Source organism: Petaurus breviceps, unplaced genomic scaffold (genome assembly GCF_028583685.1).
Source record: "Petaurus breviceps papuanus isolate PSGF00001 unplaced genomic scaffold, PetGlider_PUasm1.0 229, whole genome shotgun sequence".
NCBI lineage: Eukaryota > Metazoa > Chordata > Mammalia > Diprotodontia > Petauridae > Petaurus > Petaurus breviceps.
In genome coordinates, this window is record NW_027185903.1 from 12,224,984 (window position 1) to 12,246,833 (window position 21,850).

A 21,850-nucleotide genomic window follows, 5' to 3' on the forward strand; every position below is an offset into this window, starting at 1 on the left:
CAAGTGTCTGAGGCTGGATTTGAACTCAGGTCCTCCTGACTCCAGGCAGGTACTCTATTCACTGTGCCACCTAGTTGCCCCTAGTACAACCAAATTTGGACATAATTTTCCACAAGCCTTCACAATGGACAGCATCAAAGGTCTTGTTAAGATCAATATATGTTATGTACACAACTCTGTTCTGCTCCTGACATTTCTCCTGGAGTTGTCAGGCAGCAAATACCATATCAACTATTTCTCAGCCCTTTTGGAAGTCACAGTGGCTCTCAGGTAGATGACCATCTTCCAGGTGAAGAATCGGTTTATTGAGGAGGAGTATGGCAAGGATCTTGCTAGCAATGACTAAAGAGAAACCCCCTCTGTGGATGATGCAGGACAGTCTATTTTCTTTACCTTTATAGACATGGACAATGGAAGCATCCTTGAACTCCTGGGGTATAACCTCCTCTTGCCATATAACCCATAAGATTTCAGTCAGCATTTTTATGGGCAATGGAAACTCTACCCTGTAAATATCAACTGGAATAGAATCAGCACCAGGAGCTTTGGCACAGGAGAGGAGTCTGATGGCATTCAAAACCTCTTCTTCAGTTGGAAATTTGGCTAGAGAAGGATTGAGTTCAACCTGAGGTATATGGTCAGTGGCTTGAGCACTGATTGATGATGATCTGTTGAGAACACTGTGGAAGTGTTCAGCCCATCTCTCCAGCATCATGTCTTTATCACTAATCAATGTGGCTCCATTAGCACTGAATAGTTCAGATACACTATAGGTCTTTGACCCATAAATAGCCTTCAGGGCATCATACAAATGCTTTAGATTGTTACTATTAGCATAAAACTACATTTCATCTGCCTTCTTACTGAGCCAAGAATTCTGCTTCTCTCTAAGCATCACTTGCACTTTCCTTTTGATGGAGTTAAATGCTGCTTTCTTAGAGATGGATAAGCTATCCTTCTGGTAAACCCTATGGAACTCTCATTTTTGTTTAGCAGTTTCTGAATTTCCTGCTAATTTTCAACAGGCCAGTCTTGATGTTTGTGATTGAACATTTCCAATCACATTTCCAAATGGACATTTCCAAAACAAATACAAACAAAAAACAAAAGCAGGCCTGCTGTCAGGCTCTTCCTCATACGTTCAAATCTGGCCTTAGAAACTTACCAGTTATGTGACCTTGGGCAAGTCCCTTAACCCTGTTTGCCTCAGTTTCTTCATCTGTAATATGAGCTGGAGAAGGAAATGGCAAAGCACTCCAGTATCTTTGCCAAGAAAATCCCAAATGGGGTCATGAAGAGTCAGAAATTACTGAAACGACTCAATAACAGCAAAAGAGTCCCTACTATGTGCCAGGTACTGTGATAAGCACTTTAAAAATATGATCTCTTTTAATCCTTACAACAACCCTGTAAAGTAGCTACTGCTCTTATCCCCATTTTAGAGTTGAGGAAACTGAGGCAAACAGAGATTTAATGACTTGCCCAGGGTCACAATCTAGTGTCTGAGGTTGGGTGTGAGTCCAGACCCAGAGCACTATGCACTGTTCTACCTTACTGCCTAGAACACTAGATTTGGAGTCTGAGGACATATATTTGAATTTCCCTCATTTCCTTATGCATCTATTCATTTCATTATATATCTATTAATAGAACCTAAAATTGGGTGCCATATCACACTGTTGACTCACACTGCACATGTAGGCTATGCACAGAAAACTACAAATCTCTTTCACATGTGACCTAATCATCCTTACTCCTCCCATTTTGTATTTGTGTAGTTGATTTTGGAATCCAAATGTTTGGCCTTATATTTCCCTCTATTAAATTTCTTAGATTTTTCTTAAATTTATCTCTATTTATCTGTATTGAATTTCTTAGATTTTGCTTAGTCTTGGGAGCCTGACTCTGTCTTTGAACACTTTTCTATTGCTCTTAGCCTCATATCATCTACAGATTTGCTAACACACCATTGATGCCTGCATCCAAGCTATTGATAAAAAGTGTTCGAGAGCATAAGGACAAGTCAGACCCCAGGGGCACTCGGTTAGAAACTGCGATTCCTTGATATCAACCCACCCACAACTCTTTGGGTCTAGCCATTCTGTTCTGCATCAGCCTCACTGCCCCATGTCTTTTTTTTTTTTTTTAAGCAATCGGGGTTAAGTAACTTGCTCAAGGTTACACGGCCAGTTGTTTCTGGGTGTGGTGCTGAGTATCTGAGCCCAGATTTGATCCCCAGGTCATTCCGACACTGGAGCCGGTGCTCTTACTCACTGTGCTACCTGGCCGCCCCGCTGCCCCATGTCTTAATCTGCATCTCTCCATTTCGTTGACAAGGATATCATGAAGGACTTTGTTAAATGCTTTGCTGAAATCTGTGCATGCTCTGTCTACTGAATTCCTCTTCCTTTAGTTGTTAAGTATCATTTCTTTCAGGAAACCTTCTCTACTCTTCCCATTTAGCAGAAGTATCGCCACCTGGAATCTCCCATCATACTTTGTTTGCCCATCTCTTAGGAAATCATCTTTTTACTATTTTCATTATAATTATTCGAGTATTAACCCATCACTCTAACATCCTCAGAGCTCTATAGTGTATGAACCTTTTCTTATCTAAATTTTGTACTTCATCTGGAGCTTAATCCCATGTCCTATACACAGTAGATGCTTAATAATAATTGTTGAACTGATTTGCATTTTCTTGACATCCCCCAGTAATAACATTATTCAAAAAGAGGTCACCAGATTGACTTGCATGTAATATGCTCTCTTGTGGTTAGGAAGGACTAGTTGCACCCAGTGAGCCTTGGCCCCTCCACATCTATTGAATCTGCATGAACTGGAGTAGTTGTCTAACTAAATTAATGGCAAAATGTTAACACTGGTTTATATATAGACCTTTCCTTTTCTCTTAGTATCGTAGCCTTAGAATTGGAAGGGACCTCAAAGGCTGTTGAGTCAACCCCATCATTTTCCAGATGAAGAGAATGAGTTCTACCCAAAGGACTCTTGGTAATGCTCAGACCTGCCTAAGTCAAACCCTACTTAATAGACTCCAGTGACTCTCTATTACCTCCAGGATCAAATACTATTTTGTATTTATCTCATCCTTTTGAAATGTCTATTTCTGTGTTTTATGATGTATATTATTATTAGTAGTAGTATAGTAGTATATGTATATAACATAAATAAGTAAATATATACCTATTCCTACTAAAACCTTTTTTTTTTTTTACTAATGGGATACATGATCAAAACATTTGGAGCCCATTGTGATAGATCACCAAGTTGGAAAAGCCAACATTGTCAGCAGGAAACCCCTTGTTTTTACTATAAAATCAGATTCTTATCAATAAACAAGCCAACAAAACAAATAGAAAGATGTCTATAGCCTTGTTTTCATTAGATTGTTTGATTTCTCTTAAGCCTTGGACTTGTGGTATTGGTCTTATTTTCATTGCCAAGTTAATATCCATAGAGAATTAGTCCTATAATAGGAATAAATGTCCTCAGAAGTCTGAGTTGATTGAACCATTACCCCATGTGAAGGCTGTGCCCACTGCCTAGTCCAGAGAATCCTCAATGCTCTCAACTCTATAGCTTCATGACTGACACCAAATACCATTTCCTGGACTCCACAGCAAAGTGCACTGAACTCCTTAGAGATGGGCATTTAGGATGCCTGGGACATGAGTGACCTCAGTGTTGTTGTACCTCAAAGTTGACGCTTTCTATATTGGCTGGGACACGATAAGGGTTACTGGTTCTGCTGCTTTTGACGGTCTTACATTTTCCTCCAGTGAAAGTGTTATCAAGGACTTCTCCTCTGGGCTCTCCTGCCAGAAAGTGGAACCTAGGGACAGAGCAGTATCCAGGAATTCAGCAGCTGTGAAGCAATATCAAGACCTTATTCCTTTCCTCCCCTGGATGTTTTCTGATACAGGAAGAGTGCTTGAGAGAAGGGCTCTTTATTCTGCCCCAGGGGGCTGGAAGCCATAGCATGTCCCTTTTGTGTCATACCTGAATTCTTATTTGTCTACTTACCTACTTTTTCCAAAACATAAATTTAAAATTTATCAAGATTTTATTACTTGTAAAACATATATAGCCTTCAAAGTTAGCTTATAAGAAAAAAACAACAACATACTCCAGCCTAGTATCAGAGAACAAGAAGGGATAATAAAGATTATTATGTCTTGGGATCTTAGATAATATACTTAGGGCTGGAAAGGACCTCCATGCAGGTCAGTTGGTCCATTCTGTTAGCTTTGCATGTGAGGAAACTGAGGCACAGAGAGATGAAACAACTTACTTGGGGTCACATAGGTAGTAAGGGGTAGAGGTAGGATTCGAACCCAGGCTCTCTTAAGGCAAACCCAGTGCTCTAATCCATTCATTTTACAGATGAGGAAACAGAGGTCCTGATAGAAAACTGGTTTATTCCAAGTCATACCAATAAACAGCAGAACTCCTAAGGATTCCAGTACAGTTTCTCAGAATTCACATTGAAATGCTTTTTTGTTTGTTTGTTTATTTTTCTCTCACACCATGCTGTCTTATGTAACACAATCCCCTCCTGGAGTGTGGCTGCTTTCTCCTACATCCCAAACAAGTGATTATCTAATGTCGTTGTGAACATCTTCATTGATGGGGAACTTACTTTCTGTTAAGGTAATCATTTCACTTTTAAAATCTTTTATTACTGGGAAATTCTTCCTTTTATGGAGCTGAAATCAAACTCCTTGTAATTTCCTCTTAGTTCTCCTCATGAGGACCTCTAGAGGCATCATCGTCATCATAATGATGGCAATGATGATAAGTCATGATGTATAGCACTCATATGATCTTTCAAATTCTTTACAAACATTACCTCATTTTTATCTTTACAACCCTGTGAAATAGATATTACAATTATTCTCATTTTTTCAGGTAAGGAAACTGAGGCAGACAGAGGTTAAATGTCTCCCAGGGTCACACAACTGAGAAGTGTCTAAGGACAGATTAAAATGCAGATTTTGTTGAATCCAGGTCTCCCAGCTTTACTTACTGCACTAGCTACATCTACACCCTCTCAAAGGGCCCTGGTCGTAGAATATGTACACTCCAGTTTGAGTTCTAATTCTGTTTACTATATGACTTCCAGGGAAATTAATTAACATTCCTAATCTTTTTTTGGTTGTTGTCATTTTCTTTTTTTGCTTGTTGAAGGGGCAACTGGGGTTAAGTGATTTGCCCAAGGTCACATGACTGATTTTTGTGTTAAGTATCTAAGTCCAGATTTGAACTCAGGTCCTCCTGACTCCAGGGCTGGTGGTCTATTCACTGTGCCACCTAGCCGCCCCCTAACTTTCCTTATCTTAAATTATCTCTTCTATTGTTGTTGTTTATTTACATCTGACTCTTCATGACCCCATTTGGGGTTTTCTTGGCAAAGACACTGGAATGGTTTGCCATTTCCTTCTATAGTTCATTTTACAGATGAAGAAACTGGCAAACAGGGTTAAGTGACTTACCCAGGGTCACATGGCTAGTAAGTGTCTGAGGCCAGATTTGAACTCAGGAAGATGAGCCTTCTTGATTCCAGACAGTGCTATATCCACTGTGCCACCTCACTGCCCCCATTGGCACTATGGTCACTACAATTAGAGCCCTAGGAACCACAATCATGGTTGACACAAAGATGTCATTAGTTGAGACATTGGAAAAGTACAAGCTGTTATTGTTTATATGTTTATGGACATTAGGACCACTTAGCCCAAGTGACTCCATCACTTATAACTACAACAGACAATATATTTTAAAAATTATAATTATCATTTAACATATTTAACATAATTATCATTTAACACATGAAGCACTAAGGACTGGTTAGTTGACTTGCCCTAGATCTTGCAGAGATGACAAACACTGTCTGTCACAACACAGTAACAGTAACAGACACAGGTTTCCTCCCAGTCCTTTGACTCCAAAGGCAACAACTTTTGTGTGGTGGCACCATAACTCTACCTTCAGATCCTTTCCTGATTCTTCCCTTCTCTCAGCTACACAAGCCTGGCTCCTCCATTAATTTTAATGAAATGTGATTTTTCAGTCTATTCACCATTATCTTGGCCCTCCTCTGGACTCAGCATCCCTACTGTGCTGGTGCCCTGAACTGAACACATTTCTGGAGCTGTGGTCTGAACAGGTCCTACTATGTGCCTCTCAGTGATACCAAAGGAAGCAGAGAATGAGAGACTGACTTCTCCATAGCCCTTAAAGTCTAAGGATGCCCATCAATTAGGGAATGGCAGAACAAGCTGTGGTATATGATTGTGATGAAATACTAATGTGTTATAAGAAATGATGAGCTGATTGATTTAAAAAAACATACACAAAAAGACTTGCATGAAATAATGAAGAACAAAAATGGGCAGAACTAAGAAAACATTGTATACAGTATCAGCAATGTTGTTTTAAGAATGACTTTGAGCAGTTAAGTCATTTTGACTACTATAAATACCAAAATTAATTATAAAGGACATATGAAGAAAGATGCTATATGCATCCAGAGAAAGAACTGATGAATGTAAGTATGTATAGAATAATTTTACATTGATATGTGCCTATTTATGTCTAATGGTAGCCATCTTTAGGGAGGGGGTGGAGAGGGAAGAAAAAAAGAAATTTACACGATAATTTTGTTATATATTTGAAATGAATAGCAAGTTGTGCACAGTAGATTCATAGCTTTATGTATTATAATGTTTTTTATTGTACTATGTCATGGAAATGCTTGTTTTATTCCATAAAGTAAAAATAAAATAAAATAAAAAGTTTAAGGGTATGTGCAGGAGGGATGCTGAACATCTGAGCATGCCCAGAATAGCAGGTGGGCTGAAGGTGATGTGACAGGAGAAGAAATTAAAGGAACTGAGTGAATTTAGCTGAGAAAAATGAAGACTTTAGGGAGAAGACATGAAAAGCTATTGTAATAACTCCTATTTCCAAAGCATTTGTCATCTTTCATCCTTTCTCATTAAAGGTAGTGTGGTATAGAGGAAAAAACTCTGGCCCTGCAGGCAGGGGACTCACTATGATGCATACCACATCATAGTGACCCTGGGTGAGTCACTTGACATCCCTAGGCTCAAGTTGTCCTTAGCTCTAAAATGAGGGAGTTGGACTAAAGGGCCCCCGAGTCCCTCCTAAATCCACAACTCCGTTTTTATTTATTTGCTTACTGTTAACATGTAAATATCTGTATGGGCTTTAAGGATTCAAAATAACTTAATATACATTATCCGATTCAAAATAACTCAATATACATTATCTCAGCTGAGCCTCATGATAACTCTGTGAGATGTTACTATTTCCATTTTACAGAGGGGAAACTGAGACCCCGAAAAATGAATAATGGCATTTATATAGAAATTTAAGGTTTGCAAAGAGCTTTACAAACATCTGATTTGATCCTCCCTACAATCCTGAGGAATACATACTATTATTATTATCCCCATTTTAATAAGAATAATGCTAATACTAGCTATAGCAATTATATAATGCTTTAAGGTTGAGAATTATTTGATATACAACTTATTTCATTTTCACAACAAACCTATGAAGTAGGTACTATTATTTTCCCTATTTCAAAGCTGGGAAAACTGAGTTAGAGAGGTGTTATTTAAATTGCCCCAGAAGGCAGCCTGAGAGCCGGGGCTCCTAAGGAGCTTTTCTTAGCAGAGCTCTTCCCACCTTCGAACACTGAAGGGGTAGAGGGGTTGGGGGAGATGATTTTACCTTTTGTGAGTTCGATGGTCATTAAGACAACTGCCCAACAATAACTCCATTGAAATTATATTTGTTTCATTTTAAAAATTTTGTTTCTTTGTGTACCGAGTGACTAACACATAGTAGGGGCTTAATAAATAATTGCTGGTTGATTTTATTTGTTTGAAATGCAGAACCCTGTCACTGCTTCACATGATTGCTATGAAGGAAAAATTAAAACCTCTGTAAAGCACACAGTTGGAAAGGACCTCAGAGGGCATCTAACTCACCCAGCCCCTCTTTCTTTTTTTTTTTTTAAGCAACTGGGGTTAAGTAATTTGCTCAAGGTTACATGGCCAGTTATTTTTTTGTGTGGGTGCCAAGTATCTGAGGCCGCAATCGATCCCAGGTCTCCTGATGCCTGGGCCTGCGCTCTTACTCACTGCGTCACCTGGCCGCCCCAAGCCCCTCTTTCTAAAAATGAAGAAAGTACAGTCCAGGCTGTTGAAATGACTTTCTCCAGTTCATATGGGTAGTCCACATCAGAGGCAGGATTTGAACTCTGGTCCTATGTCTCCAGAGGTAGTTCTCCTTCCCCTATACCTCCTATACATATATCCCCTAAACATGTCAATGATCATTTTCCCAGAGTCACAGAATTTGAAAGTTAGAAGGGCTCTCATTAGCTCTCTAGGCAAATCTATCCATGAAAGGAATTCCTCCTATAATAAACCTCACAAATGTTAATCCAGATTGTGCTTCAAGACCTCTAAGGAGACAGAAATTTCCAGTTCTTTAGGCCCATTTTAGATGGTTCTAATCACAATGTGTTTTTTCTTGAAATTGAACCTAAACTTTTCTCCTTCAATTTATACCCATGTTCCTGCCCTCTGGGAACCAACATAGCAAATCTAATCTAATCCTCCTCCTCTGACAGTGCTTCAAAAATGTGATGCAAACTATCATATTTTCCAAACTAAATCTTCTCTTCTCCAGGCAAAACTTGCCCTGTTGCTTCAATCAGTCCTTATATGACATGAATCTCAAGGCCTTTCGATATCCTGGATGTCTTGCTCTGAATTTCCAAGTTCATTAATGTCCTTAAACTGTAGTATCCAGAACTGAGCACAAAGCTCCCAGTGAGGTCTGGCAAGGACAGAGAGCACCATGGGATTGTTAGCTGCCCCTACCTGGAAGCCATGTATCTCTTAATGTTGGACAAGATCCCATTTGCTTTTTTTTTTTTTTGCTGCTACATCACACTGTGGTATTATTCTTGTGGCTCATTACAGACCCCAGATATTTTTTTCAGATTAACATCCCTCCCCCATCTTATCTTTGTGAAGTTAATTTTGTGCACAAGTACAGATTTTGGATTTATCCCTATTGAATTTCATCTTATTAAATTTGCCCAAATGCTATATCCTGATAAGATAATTTTGTATCCAATATATCAGCCATCCCTCCCAGTTTTGTGTCATCTGAAAGTTTGGCAAGCAACTCTCTGCTTTTATCCAAGCTATTGATAAAAATATGGTAATCCACACAGGGCCAAGCACAGACCCCTAGGTGCTTCACTGGAGACTCTCCATGGTGGCATTGAGTTTTTAATAACTACTCAGTTTAACCATCCAAACAGTTCTGAATTCATCTAATTGTATTATCATCTACTACATGTCTCTCTATCTTTTGCAAAAGAATAGCATGAGATATTTTATCAAACCTTTGCTAAAAGCTAGGTAAACCGTAGCCATGACTATAGTTTTCCTCCTCTATCCATTGATAGCCCTGTCAAAAAAGGAAGTAAAGTTAGTCTAGTATGACATTTTCTTGATAAAATCATGCTGACTCTGTAATTACATCTTTCTAGATATTAGCAAACTTTCTCCTTAATGACCTGCTCTATGATTAATTAAAGTCAAGCATACTGTCCTACAGGACATAGACTTTATTCTCTTCCCTTTTTTGGAAAATCAGGACAATATTTATTCTTCTTCAATCCTGTGACACTTCTCCCATTTTCGATGACCCTCCACATGTCACTAACAGTAACTCAGCAATCATGTCTGCCAGTTCCCAAGAATGCAGGTCATCAAAGGAAGTGATATGAATCTATCACACATCGTCTTAATATGTCTTTACTTATCTTGGGTATGAAAGCCTTTTAAGTCATTTTTGTTCTGTCATTTCTAGTACAAAGTTCATTCTCCTTGATAGAGAAAAGAAGTAAAGTCGTAATTGAGTATTTCTGCTGTCTCTCTGTTGTCCATCAGCATTCCATTCTCCCTAAGCAAAGCTCCTTTTCCTTCTTTCAGCTTTCCTTTTCTTTCAATAGAACTTAAATCACTGTTTGTGATCCTTATCATCCTTTAACCTCCTTATCTCAGAATGAACTTTAGTATTTTTGATACTCTTTTTTTTAATAGGATTGTGGCCTTTCTTCTATCTTTTATAAACTTTTTTTAAAGTTAAATTGGCTGGAGAGTTCCCTGTGCATCCACATTAAACTCTTCAGACAAATTGCCTACTTTTTTTTTCCTTCTCATTAAAATTGTTTCCCTTTCTAACTTCAGATTTTCATTCTTGGTCATCTGTCCTGTCTGGGTTGATTTCCTCTGCAGATTTAGTCAGTGGGATGTAACCTATTTTTTCTTTCAACTTTTTGAAATTGAATTTCCTAAAAATCTCTGGTAGATGTCAAACAATGCATGGAATTCACCTCTTTCTCTATCACAAGCTCCAGGAGGGAGTTGGTTGGCTCCTCCGCCCCCAGTAGTTCCCATCATTTTCACCCCAGCAACCAATTCTTTCCTATAAAGGAGAATCAGATCCCAAATATAACATCCCTTTATTAGTTCCTCCACCTTTTGAAGAACGAAAGTATTGCTAAAGCAAATCAAGAAGTTATTAGAAGTTTTGCTTTTGGCAGAAAGAGTTCTAGTTAGATGTCTATATAAACTGAAGTCCCCCATCACTATGCTTTTAAGTCTCTATACCTCACTTATGACCAAAGTTCCCCCAAAGTTCTTCATCTAGTTATTCTTTCTGTAGAGATGATCTGTGATATGCTCCTGTGACAAAATAACTGCTGTTTCTCTTTATTGATCTTGACGTAAATACTTTCCATTATGCTTTCCTTCTCTTGTTCCTAGATTTTCTCCCATGAATATACATTAGACTCTGCCAGGCACAATAGTGAATAAAAAGCTGGAATTACAGTCGGGAATAACTGAGCTAATCTTACTTCAGACACTGATTATCTGTATGATTTTGGACATGTCTTTTAACCTCTCTCGGTCCATTTCTTTATCTGTATAATGGGGAAAATTATAGCACCTACCTCACAGGATATCTGAAAGGATCAAGTGAGATAATGAATGTGAAGCAATTTTTAAACCTTAAAGTGCTATATAAATGTCAACCATTATCATAATAATACAATGCTGTAAGACAATGCCCCACCACCTCCATCTATCCTTTTCTTTTCAATAAGGTAAACCCTCATGGTTCAGTCATGGGTTACATCCTACAATATCTTAATAGTGTCTGAGGGCAAGTTTGCTTCCTTACAGATTAGTCCCTCATGTTTGCTGCCCAAACTTCAGGTATTTTGTGTATACACATTCTGACTTCTTTTTTAAATTTTGAGATGTAGCTAGTGACACAGTGGATGGAGACCTAGACTTTGAGTCAAGAGGACCTGAGTTTAAATCCAGCTTCAGACATTTACTAGCTGTGTGACCCTGGACAAGTCACTTAACCTCTGCCTGCCTCAGTTTCCTCACATTTAAAATGGGGATCCCAATAGCACCTACTAACCAGGGTTGTTATGAGGACCAAATCAGATAATAATTGTAAAGCACTTAGCACAGTGCCTACCTAGCACATAGTAAACTCTTGATAAATGTTTATTTCATTCATTATTCTGGTGAGTGCAGACATGGGAGAACTAACAAGACAAATAGTATAGTCGAACTAAAAGTCTAAAGCACAGAGTTCCACTTCAAGCTCTGCCATTTATAAGCTGTGCTTCTGTGGATAAGTGCCAAGCTTATGTGAACCTCAATTTCCTCACTTGTAAAATGGGGATGATAATATACATCTTCAACCTCATAGAATTACTGTGAAGATCATATAATATAATTATATGCATGACATATTGAATTTATATATACACACATATATACGCATGTATGTATATATACACACACACATATACATGTGTATATATCTATATGTGTATATGTGTGTGTATATATACATACAGATAGATTGACAGACAGACAGATAGATAGATAGATAGTCATATTTTAAAAACTGTAAAGCAGAGAGATAAGGAGTACAGTGGAAAGAATACAGGCTCTAGAGTGAAAATACCTGGTGTTGAGTCTTGTCTCAGATGTTTTCTATGTGAATGTGGGCAAATCATTTAATCTTCTTGGCCCACAGTTTCCCATTTTGTAAAATTACTAGGTTGGACTGACTTACCCCTGAGGTCCCTGCTGGCCTAGAGCTACAATCCTAGAGATGGTAACATTTTATAGCTGAATGGGATGGGTAGTAAGTGCAGTTCCAGAGCAAAGAAATTCTTGTCAACTGATCCCCAAAACAAACCCTCAAGGTCAGTGCTGAAAGGATGGGGCAGCCCCTGGACCTGTAATCCTATAAGTGATAGGAGTCTTTAGGACAGAGACCCTGCTTAGATCTGGCTCATTATTGCCAGTTAATTACTTTAAGGCAAACAAGAGTGCCTGTCTACTGTTTTCTCTTTTCCCTCTTGGTCTTAAGGTTTTGTCCTATTCATCTCTCGAAGTTAAATACTCCATTTACCCTAATGTGCTCCAGTCTAAGTCAGCAGGGAACTGTTGGCCTTTTGGCCAGTAGCTAAAGAGGTAAAGGGGCTTTACTGATGTTGTCCTTTTAAAGGAATTCCATGAAGTCATCTTCCTTCGACTTGATCATTCCATCATCATTCTTTTATTTATTGTTCTAGATAACCTTATTTCTTCTCTTCCTAATTAATCCTCACAAGTTCTGTACCACAAGTGAGGAGGCCTGGGCTCTTGTCCAAGTTTCTAGACATATTTATTGTGTGACCTTGGACAAGTCGCCTCAGATAATCTTAGAAAGTACCTTGGCAGCCCTCTGACATGAGTCATATTGGAGGAAGAATCTGTTCAGACGTGCACATGTTGTCTGCTCATAGACCTTAAATAATGATGAACCCACTATTGCTCAAGGCAGCCCATTACACTCTTGGAAAGATAAGGTCATTAAAATGTTTTCTCTTATATCCAGGGGTGTGCTGTATATGTTTAACAATTGGCTCTCCAAACCCTCAACATACTTTTAAACTTAATTTACATTATTAACTTTTTTCCCATCTCTTTCTTAAATCTAGCTAATCAATTAGCCAATGAATTTCCAAGGTATAAATGATTACAGCAAATATTTAACAATGGCCTTACAAGTCCTCATGAGCTGGCTCCAGCACAACCCTGAAATTAAATCCAGCATAAGTTTACTTCTGTAATTACTATCCATTTCTCCTGGTTCTTCCCTTTGGGGTTAAATGGAGCCTTCTAATCCCTCTTCTTCAAATATTCAAAGTTGGCTATCATATTCTCTGAACTAAATCAAAACATTCTCACTCCCTAACCTCTATAGGCCTTAGTTTCTTTATCTGTAAATGAAGATAATTGGATTCAATAATCTGTAAGGTCCCTTCCTATCTTAAGATTTTAAGATTCTGTTTCTGACTGTTTTTTTTTACAGCACTGGAATAGCTGAATATACTTAGAATCCATTGCATGGTTGCTGCTATCCTTCACAATAGCAAATTCTGCAATGACATTATTAAGGCCTATGTACTATCTCAGGATTTCCTTGCCTCCAGACACTCCTCACTGAGACTGGGCTGACGGCCCAGTAACTACATATATTGCTTATATGCTCATCTAGAAATGAAGGAGTTGGACTGAGGGACCATCCAGCACTAACATCTCTAGCATTCTACAACCACCAAAGTGTTGTGGTCATGGGTGCCAAATGACAATGTGGAGGGAGCTGGTGGGAGTTAAGGGTGGGGAGGGGTGTTTCAACAAATATTTGCCCCATTTCCACTTCTAACCCTATACTTCTGTGATTCCCTCTTTACAAAAATGGTAAAATTATTAACTTACATACCCATTTCCCATTAACTGCACACTTGGGATAGGTTGATACACTCTATTACATACTCTTTTCTGTCTGTCACAATTCTTTTCATCTGAGTTATCTCCGCAGTCATTTTCTCCATTGCATAACAAGTTCATGGCAATACATCGCCCTATTTTGAGGAAAAGAAAAACAATCATGTAACAAAATTCCTTAATAATTTTTAAAAGGTTTGTTATATAAATTTAGGCTATAAATGCCCACAGTTTAAAGGCAAATTATAGGGAATGCTCTCCTAGCTTGATAAATAGATATAAGAATGTCTAGAAATGGGGTGACAAAAAGATAAACTAATTTTTCTTCTTTTTCCTAAGGGGCTAATAGACATATGAAGTACCAATCAAAATACTTATTATACTTTATTAGAAAGGGAAATGAATCTTAGAATCTTCTCACTGTATTGAACAATAGAACAAATATTACCTTCTTAGAGGAGCGAAACATATACAGTCTACTGTATTATATTCCTGTATGACAGAATGAAGCCCATTGAGTTATTCTTATTGTTTTTCATAGGATGATGGGTGATTAAGCTCTTATTTATGACCACTAGACAAATAGTACTGAGAGAATATTGGTAGAGACAATTGTAGGTAGACATTTAAATTATTAAAAAGATACCTAAACTACTGAATACCAGGCAAGGTGAGCAGGGATTGTCACTTTTTGGAACTGAATACTATTAATAATAATCAGTTACATGTTGGTCACAAAAACAAGGCCATGAAACCCTGGGAAATTTATGTGTCATAGAAGAAAATTAAAAATATTTGTTTTCATCAGTAGAACTGACTAATCATTCAAATAATGAAAATGATCTTTTTATAAGGGATATATAATAATATCTTCATTAACTGCAATAATTGGAAAATTCTGATAAAAATGGTCTTTGCTAACTGAGAATTTCCCAGAAAGCACATTTTAATTATTGTTCTGAAACTTTCTAGTGTTCATCCCCAGCCTCAGTAAAGAGAATGTGGCAAAACTTTCTTGGTTAATTCAAACTCTTAAAAGGTTTTACTATTACTTAACGATTAATTTTCATTTTACAGGATTATACAGAAAGAGGTTATAAGAGATTTTGCTGATTTATATAGATCCCAAGATACACGGAAAATTTTTTTTGCTTTGTTTTTAAACAACAAAATTCTTGCTATTTTGGAATGAGATACATATGAACTGTCATTGTGGCATAGTGGCTTTGGGTTCTGGGAAATGTGGGTTAAAATTTTGTTTCTGACAAATACAATGTGGCCACGGGCAAGTCACTTAATTTCTCAGTATCCCAGGCAATTCTCTAAGCAGAGTATATGGGGGATCCAGCACTTGAGACAAATTCATGTGAAGGTAGATGGAAGTGTTCTTCCAGAGAGTTTAGTCTGTCACTCTGCTGGGTTTGAAAGTGGAGAGGAAGGCTGCCAGGAGAGAAAATCTATCTGTAACTGTAATTCTAGGGGAAAGAGGGCAGCACTCTCTCCCTTCCCCCTCAGATGCTGGTGCCTGGTTCAAGGCCTCCACCATTCTGTTCTAGTAATGGCTTCATCTATAAAGCTGTAAATTATAAATGAGATCTAGTCTGCATAAGTTAAGGGAATTTCAACATAAAGAGTTCCCTATGGCTAGGAAATCTCAGGTCAAGAACATTTTCTTTTTCTTTTTTCTTTAATAATTTATTTTAAACTTAAATACTAAAAGCTAGACAATAAGAAAAGAAACATAAACTTAAATATTAAAACAAATACAAAAGAAGAAAAGAAAAAGCATTGCCATGTGCACAGCAGAACATGAGAGGATTTAAAATAGATATCAATAAATTTTCATTTCAAAAAAGCCTATATAATAAGCACTATGCATTGTGTTCTGAGTTGTCCATCTTTCCTTTGCTTCCTTGAAAGTTTTCTTTTGTTTTCTCTGTTGTGTACTTTTTACTTTGTTCTTTTCCCCTTTTCGCCACACCCAAGATAGCTATAATTAGGAGCGGAGATAGATTTAGATATAAATAAATAACTATAGATATAGACAATCATAGCTATATATGTATGTATATGTATATACATAAGAACATTTTCTCTACACACACACACATACACACACACACATACCCCACAGGGGAATAAAGAAAAATATTTTTGATGTATAAGTTAGACATGTAAAAGACTTTTAAAATATTTTTTGGAGGTGGGGAAGGCAGGGCAATTAGGGTAAAGTGACATGCCCAAGGTCACACGGCTAGTAAGTGTTAAGTGTCTGAGGCCAGCTTTGAACTCAGGTCCTCCTGACTCCAGGGCTGGTGCTCAATTCACTATGCCACCTAGCCACCCCTGAAAGACTTTTTTTTTTTTAAGTTTTAACTTATGGTTGCTGACTGTTTGGTATAGAACCCTGACATTGACTCTTTTATAAAGGAAAAAGAAGGAGGGGGTTGGGGGAAGATATGGGAGAGAACTGATTGGGGGAGGGGATATTCAGTGGGATCACTGTTTTGGGGTGGTGGGTAGGGAAAAATGGGGAGAAAATTTGTAACAAAATTTTTTGGAAATGAATGATATAAACTAAAAATAAACATAAAATTTAATTCAAAAAAAAAGAAAAAAGAATATGGTTGTGAGTCTGTCAAAGTATAGATGAATCACAGTTTAGCACCAACCTTACTGGCTTTGGCATCCTAAGACTTGGGTTACTATCCCAGCTCTAGTACTTACTCTATGACTATTGACAAACCTCTGCAATTCTCTAGACTTTTCCTCAATTATAGAATGGAGATAATATTTCCTAATAGCTAATAATTAACATGAATAGAGAGCATACCTTGTGCAAGGATCTGCACTAAATTCTTGCTAATGATTGTTCTATTTGGTCCTCACAACGACTCTGGGATATAGATGCTATTGTGATCCCCATTTTACAGATGTCCCCTTTAAAAATTCATATTAAGAAACTGGGTGATACAGTTGCAACACATCTAACTTTCTCATACTATCTCCTTATAGACTTGTCAATGAAGACATGGTAAAAACTTCTGTGAATCTGCTTATATTATTGGTCTAAATAATCTCTTGAGATGATGGAGGGGAAAGAATTTATTAAGCACCTACTATTACGTGCTAAATACTTTACAAATATCACATTTGATCCTTACAACAACTCTGGGAGGTAAGTACTATTATTATCTTTATTTTACAGTTGAGAGAACTGAGGCAGACAGAGGTTAAATGACTTGCCCAGAGTGACATAGTTAGCAAGTGTCTGAGGCAAGATTTGAATTCAGGGCTTCTCTCCGCTATACCACCTAGTTGCTTCTAATGATGATATATTTGATTTGTTTATTATTTGCTGTCAAGAAATACTTCTTTGGCTTTTTAAAAATTGTGTCTATGATTTCATTGAGTTGCCTAAAGAGACGAAGGGGTTAAATGATTAGCCAAGGGTCAGTGGGTCAGTTTGCACCCAAGGAGGGACTTGAACCTGGGTCTTCCTGACTCCTGGACAACTCTGTATGCCAGGTTGCCTCAAACTTCCTTGTTATTTTTTCCTAAAACAATCTCCCTTTTAAACTTTAAAAATTGCTTTGTTTCTATTATTCCAAGATTAAGTGATCAGTTTTTTATTTTATATCCTTATTTTCCTTCCTTCTCTTTCATGGATTTCATAGACTTTAGGCAAATTTCTTTCTCTCTTCACCCTTCCAGAATGAAGTGAATGTATCTGTAGCACCAATACAGTATTTATAACACCTATGATCATGATAAAGACCGTGACTATAACTATTGCATGACTTTCGATACCAAAATATACCAGATTCGCCAGATAGAGGATAGAACAGAGCCATTTATTTAGACACCAGAAAACTGAATCCCCAAACCAGTAAGCTGATTCCATTATAGTACCAAAGATATTCAGAAGCCATAATAACACTGAGAGCCACAGCATCTTTCAGCCTTCCCACAAACCAATACAAGATCCATATTTACTCACAAACCTCCTCTCTCTCCCACCATCTCTCTGGCTCTGACTCAGCTTTCTGTGGGCTCGGCTTCCCTTCAATAAACTCCTCCCACCACAGGCTCCATGTGACCACATTCAGCCTATCAGGGAGCAGAGATTATCTTCACAGCAGGGAAGCTTCGTGTGGGGTCAAGGGGGGCAGAGTTTTATCTTCACAGCAGGGGAGGGAGGTCTTCAAACTCCCCCCTAGGTCTATTAAGGGGCAGGAAGATCTTCAAATTCCTGTTCTCATTACAGTATCTTACACATTTACTGTATCCCAGGGGTAAGGAACCTGTGACGTTGAGATCATATGTGACCCTCTAGGTCCTCAAGTGCAGCCCTTTGACTGAACCCAAACTTCATGGAGCAAATCCTGTGGTCTAGAGGTCACAGGTTCCTCATCCCTGCTCTGTGCTTAGACACAGCCCCAACATCTTCATTTAAATTAGATCTTTTTTTTTTGGTATATTTCTTTTCACCAGAGTACCTTAGTTATAAATGTCCATGGTAGTCTGTTGGGGCCTGTAGCTCCTCTGGGTTTCAGGCAGCCTCTCTGAGTTCAGGTCCGACATAACAAGATACAGAGCATTCAGCAATATGTGCTGATCTCGTCTGTAGTCGGGCACCCTTACTCCTAGGAAGTGTCCGGGCGCCCAGATTGTGTTCTGTCACGCGATTTACCCTGATACCTTGAGACGAATCTCTGGGACTAAGGGTAAGTGCGCAGGATTATGCAAGCTGTTCTGGGCACAGTCTCCCTATTCTCTGATTGGCCCCCTACTTTCCCTCACGTGCTGTCTTCGAGCTCTGCAAGTGCATTCTTGGGGATTTAAGGGCTAAAGCATGAGGAGGCTGGAGAGAGGGAAAGATGTAACAACACGCCTGTCCTGCCAATAAAGCTGTGCCTCTTTCCATTTCCACTGACTCGACTTCTCCTTTATGAGACCACGCAGGACGTGGCCAGAGTGCGCACTGTGGACCTGGGAAATGTATGACTCAGCTAGAAACCTTGGGGTCACAACAAATGGTGCCCGAACAGAAACAAATAAAGTATGTGTGGTTTTAAAGGGACCTTTTAGCTGAGCCCCCACGCTTGTGGGGAAGATAGAGGAGAAGCCCCGAGGGAACAGGGGAATTCTGGGGTTGGCTTGGGATGAAAATGGGGAATCACTCCCCAATAATTAAGTCAGAGGAAATGGAGATTTGGGCTCGACAGCTTTATAAGGCAGTTAAAAGCCAGGGACAGACCCTCCCACTTAAGGACCTGTGGAGATTTATTGAAAAAGTGAAAATGTTCTCTCCGTGGATAGAAGACATGGGCTTAGATAAGCAGAAATGGGGCATAGTTGGGGAGCAAATAACAATTTATCTGGCAAATTGGGAGCCAGCCAGGAGAGAGGAGTGAGGGACTAATGGAAGAGGGACTCTAGCATTTCCCTATTTCTGCATTTTTTCTGTGGAATATATTAATGATATGCTTAACATCAAAACTGAAAGTGCCAGGGGTGGCTCGAACCATTCACTGTGATACAGCTGTTTTTGTTGGAAAGAGATAAAAAGAAAATGATCAAGTAAGTTTTACCTAGGACCAAGCATAATATCTGATTTCTTCAAACCATCATTAACAATTTCTGAGTGCGCTCTCCCTGTCATTTTCTCTATCTGTCTGTTTTGTGTCTGTGTGAAAGAGTGTGACCGAGTAATCTAAAATCCTGTAAGGTTCAATATGCAGCTGGACTTTCCTTGCAATGCTCTTATCTCTTTCCCTCCCCCTTCCTGAGGAGAGAGAAGGAGAAAAGAAAAATATTTTATTTTATAGATTATATGATGGTCGTATTAAGTCATAGAGTATAGAAAGAAGTATCAGGCATAAATTTATTTATTTATTTAAGAAGTTTTAGGATCTTTAAAAGTTTGAAAATCTCCTCCTCTTCATTCCACTCTGGCCAAGTGGAGTGAGGAGAAGGTGATAAGAAATAATAAGGGAATTTTTCCCTCATCTCAAAGGGGCATACAAACAAGCATTTCCTGCCTCACTTATTAGAAAAATAAATCTGTGTATCAGAAAGAAACTGTAAGTCAATTGAATTCATGTGAAAAGTAAAAAGTGTCACTCTTAATTTGATGCTAAAGATAAGTCATAATTCATTTTACTATTTGGCACTTAGGCAAATTGGAATATTTTCTAAGATTTGATAAGAAAGATGAGGTTTTTGGGGGAGTAGGCTCCACTCCCCCCAAAATCACTTTTTCTAGAGAGGTCAAAGCTATCACTTTCAAAGAAGTTTTTCAGGTTGGACACATAAATAAAGTTTCTTGGAGTAAAAGGTAAATCAGCTGAAAACATTTTACAAAAAATTTATTAAAGCCTCTCATCCCAGATTAGGCTAAAAGAGAGTGCAGAAGACTAATAAGGAATTTAAGTTACCCTCCTCAATCTGGTAAAAGAGAGAAGGCATACTAATTATATCAAGGACCCCATTAGCAACAACCCTGGGCATTGAAGCCCACACCTTTTAAACAAGCAGATGAACCTCTCCATTCAAAACCTCTAAATACACAATCAGGCTCTGCATCTACAAGGAGAGGAGAAAAATCTCTACACTTGATTAGCCCAATCTTCTATCAATAATTTTTGCAAGTGATGATTTGGAAATACAATCAATGTCACAATGTCATTGTGTTGTTGTGGTCTTCCTAAATTGTAGTAAAATTCTCTCATTTAAAAAAATTAAGGAATCATTCTAACCCAGAAATAGTGTTAGTTAAGCAAATTTTTATATGAATTTTATTGGAACTAAAACATAAAAGACTTGTTTAAAAACAGTTATGTCACTTACATCTTATATGTTTATATATGCCATATAGAAAATCAGGTATTACACCTCTACCTACTTAGAGAGGTTACAACTAAAACAATTTGATTATCAGTTATTTGGAACTTGTAAGATTGTTAACCAAGCTATTTGGCGTAATTGCATAAATCAAGTATTTACAAAAGTATGCTTATGAAAGGTAATTACTGGTAATTATGTGAAGAAAAGACCTGTGAAATCTCCTTGTGTAAATTTTGTTAATTATTTGGGAAAGATTTTATGACCAGAGAATTTAGGAATTGTATAGTAGTTAATGATATCAGGATAAACTGTTTTTGGAAGAGGGAAATATTCTTATGAAGAAATGTTTTATAAGATCTTTGGTATGAGATGATGGGGAACAGATTAGCTGACAAGAAAGTTAAGGAGGCTGCCCTGTCCATAGAATTTATGAAGATGTATGTGTTGAATCCCCAAGTCCCTAAGACAAAAGCAATACTTGTTTTCACAGAAGCTGAAAAGGAAAATTTAATTAAGTTTTGGAAGATTGAAACTGAGCAAGACCATTGGTTATTGCTTGATGGGAGAGAAATGGTTAATTAACAAATCATGAGGGCAATTCTATCAATTTTTATATCAAGGAGTCCATTGGGGAGTATGAGTAATGTGTGCCCTAGCTTTAAAGAAATATAGATGTATAAGTATATGTATATAATCTGTGAAGTGTCTTATATGTAAGGAAGCAAAACAAAAGGGTATTAAGAAAGTAATGTGAGTCTCCTGGCAGAAAAGCTAGGAAAGACAGACCCTGGGATTTGGAGAGTGGTGTTTATGGATTCCAAAATAATAAAGTAGTTTCAGAAGTTTTATGGGAAAGATGGGAGACCCAAGATGAGAGAGAAAAGGAAAATTTTATAATCCGGGATGGGGAAGCAATCTTATTAGTCCTGGGAAAGGAAGCAGGGAGAGAGGGACAGCAGGTAGAGAAGTCTGCCCATTAGTGCATTAGATATTATCTGTAGTGAATTGTTTATAATCAGAATGATTTGATGAAACTGTGGGAATTTGTTTTTATGCTAAAA

At 37.9% G+C, this 21,850-nt stretch overlaps 1 protein-coding gene across 1 annotated transcript in view; it reads right to left on the bottom strand.

Annotated features, from left to right (window-relative positions):
- C6 (complement C6) overlaps window positions 1-21,850 on the bottom strand; it is a 75,357-nt gene that overhangs the window by 38,575 nt on the left and 14,932 nt on the right. The window contains exons 4-5 of the mRNA XM_069095986.1: window positions 13,936-14,077; window positions 3,715-3,853 (exon numbers count right to left, since the gene is read on the bottom strand). Coding sequence (XP_068952087.1) covers window positions 3,715-3,853; window positions 13,936-14,077 — 281 coding nt within the window. The remainder of the gene's footprint in view (window positions 1-3,714; window positions 3,854-13,935; window positions 14,078-21,850) is intronic.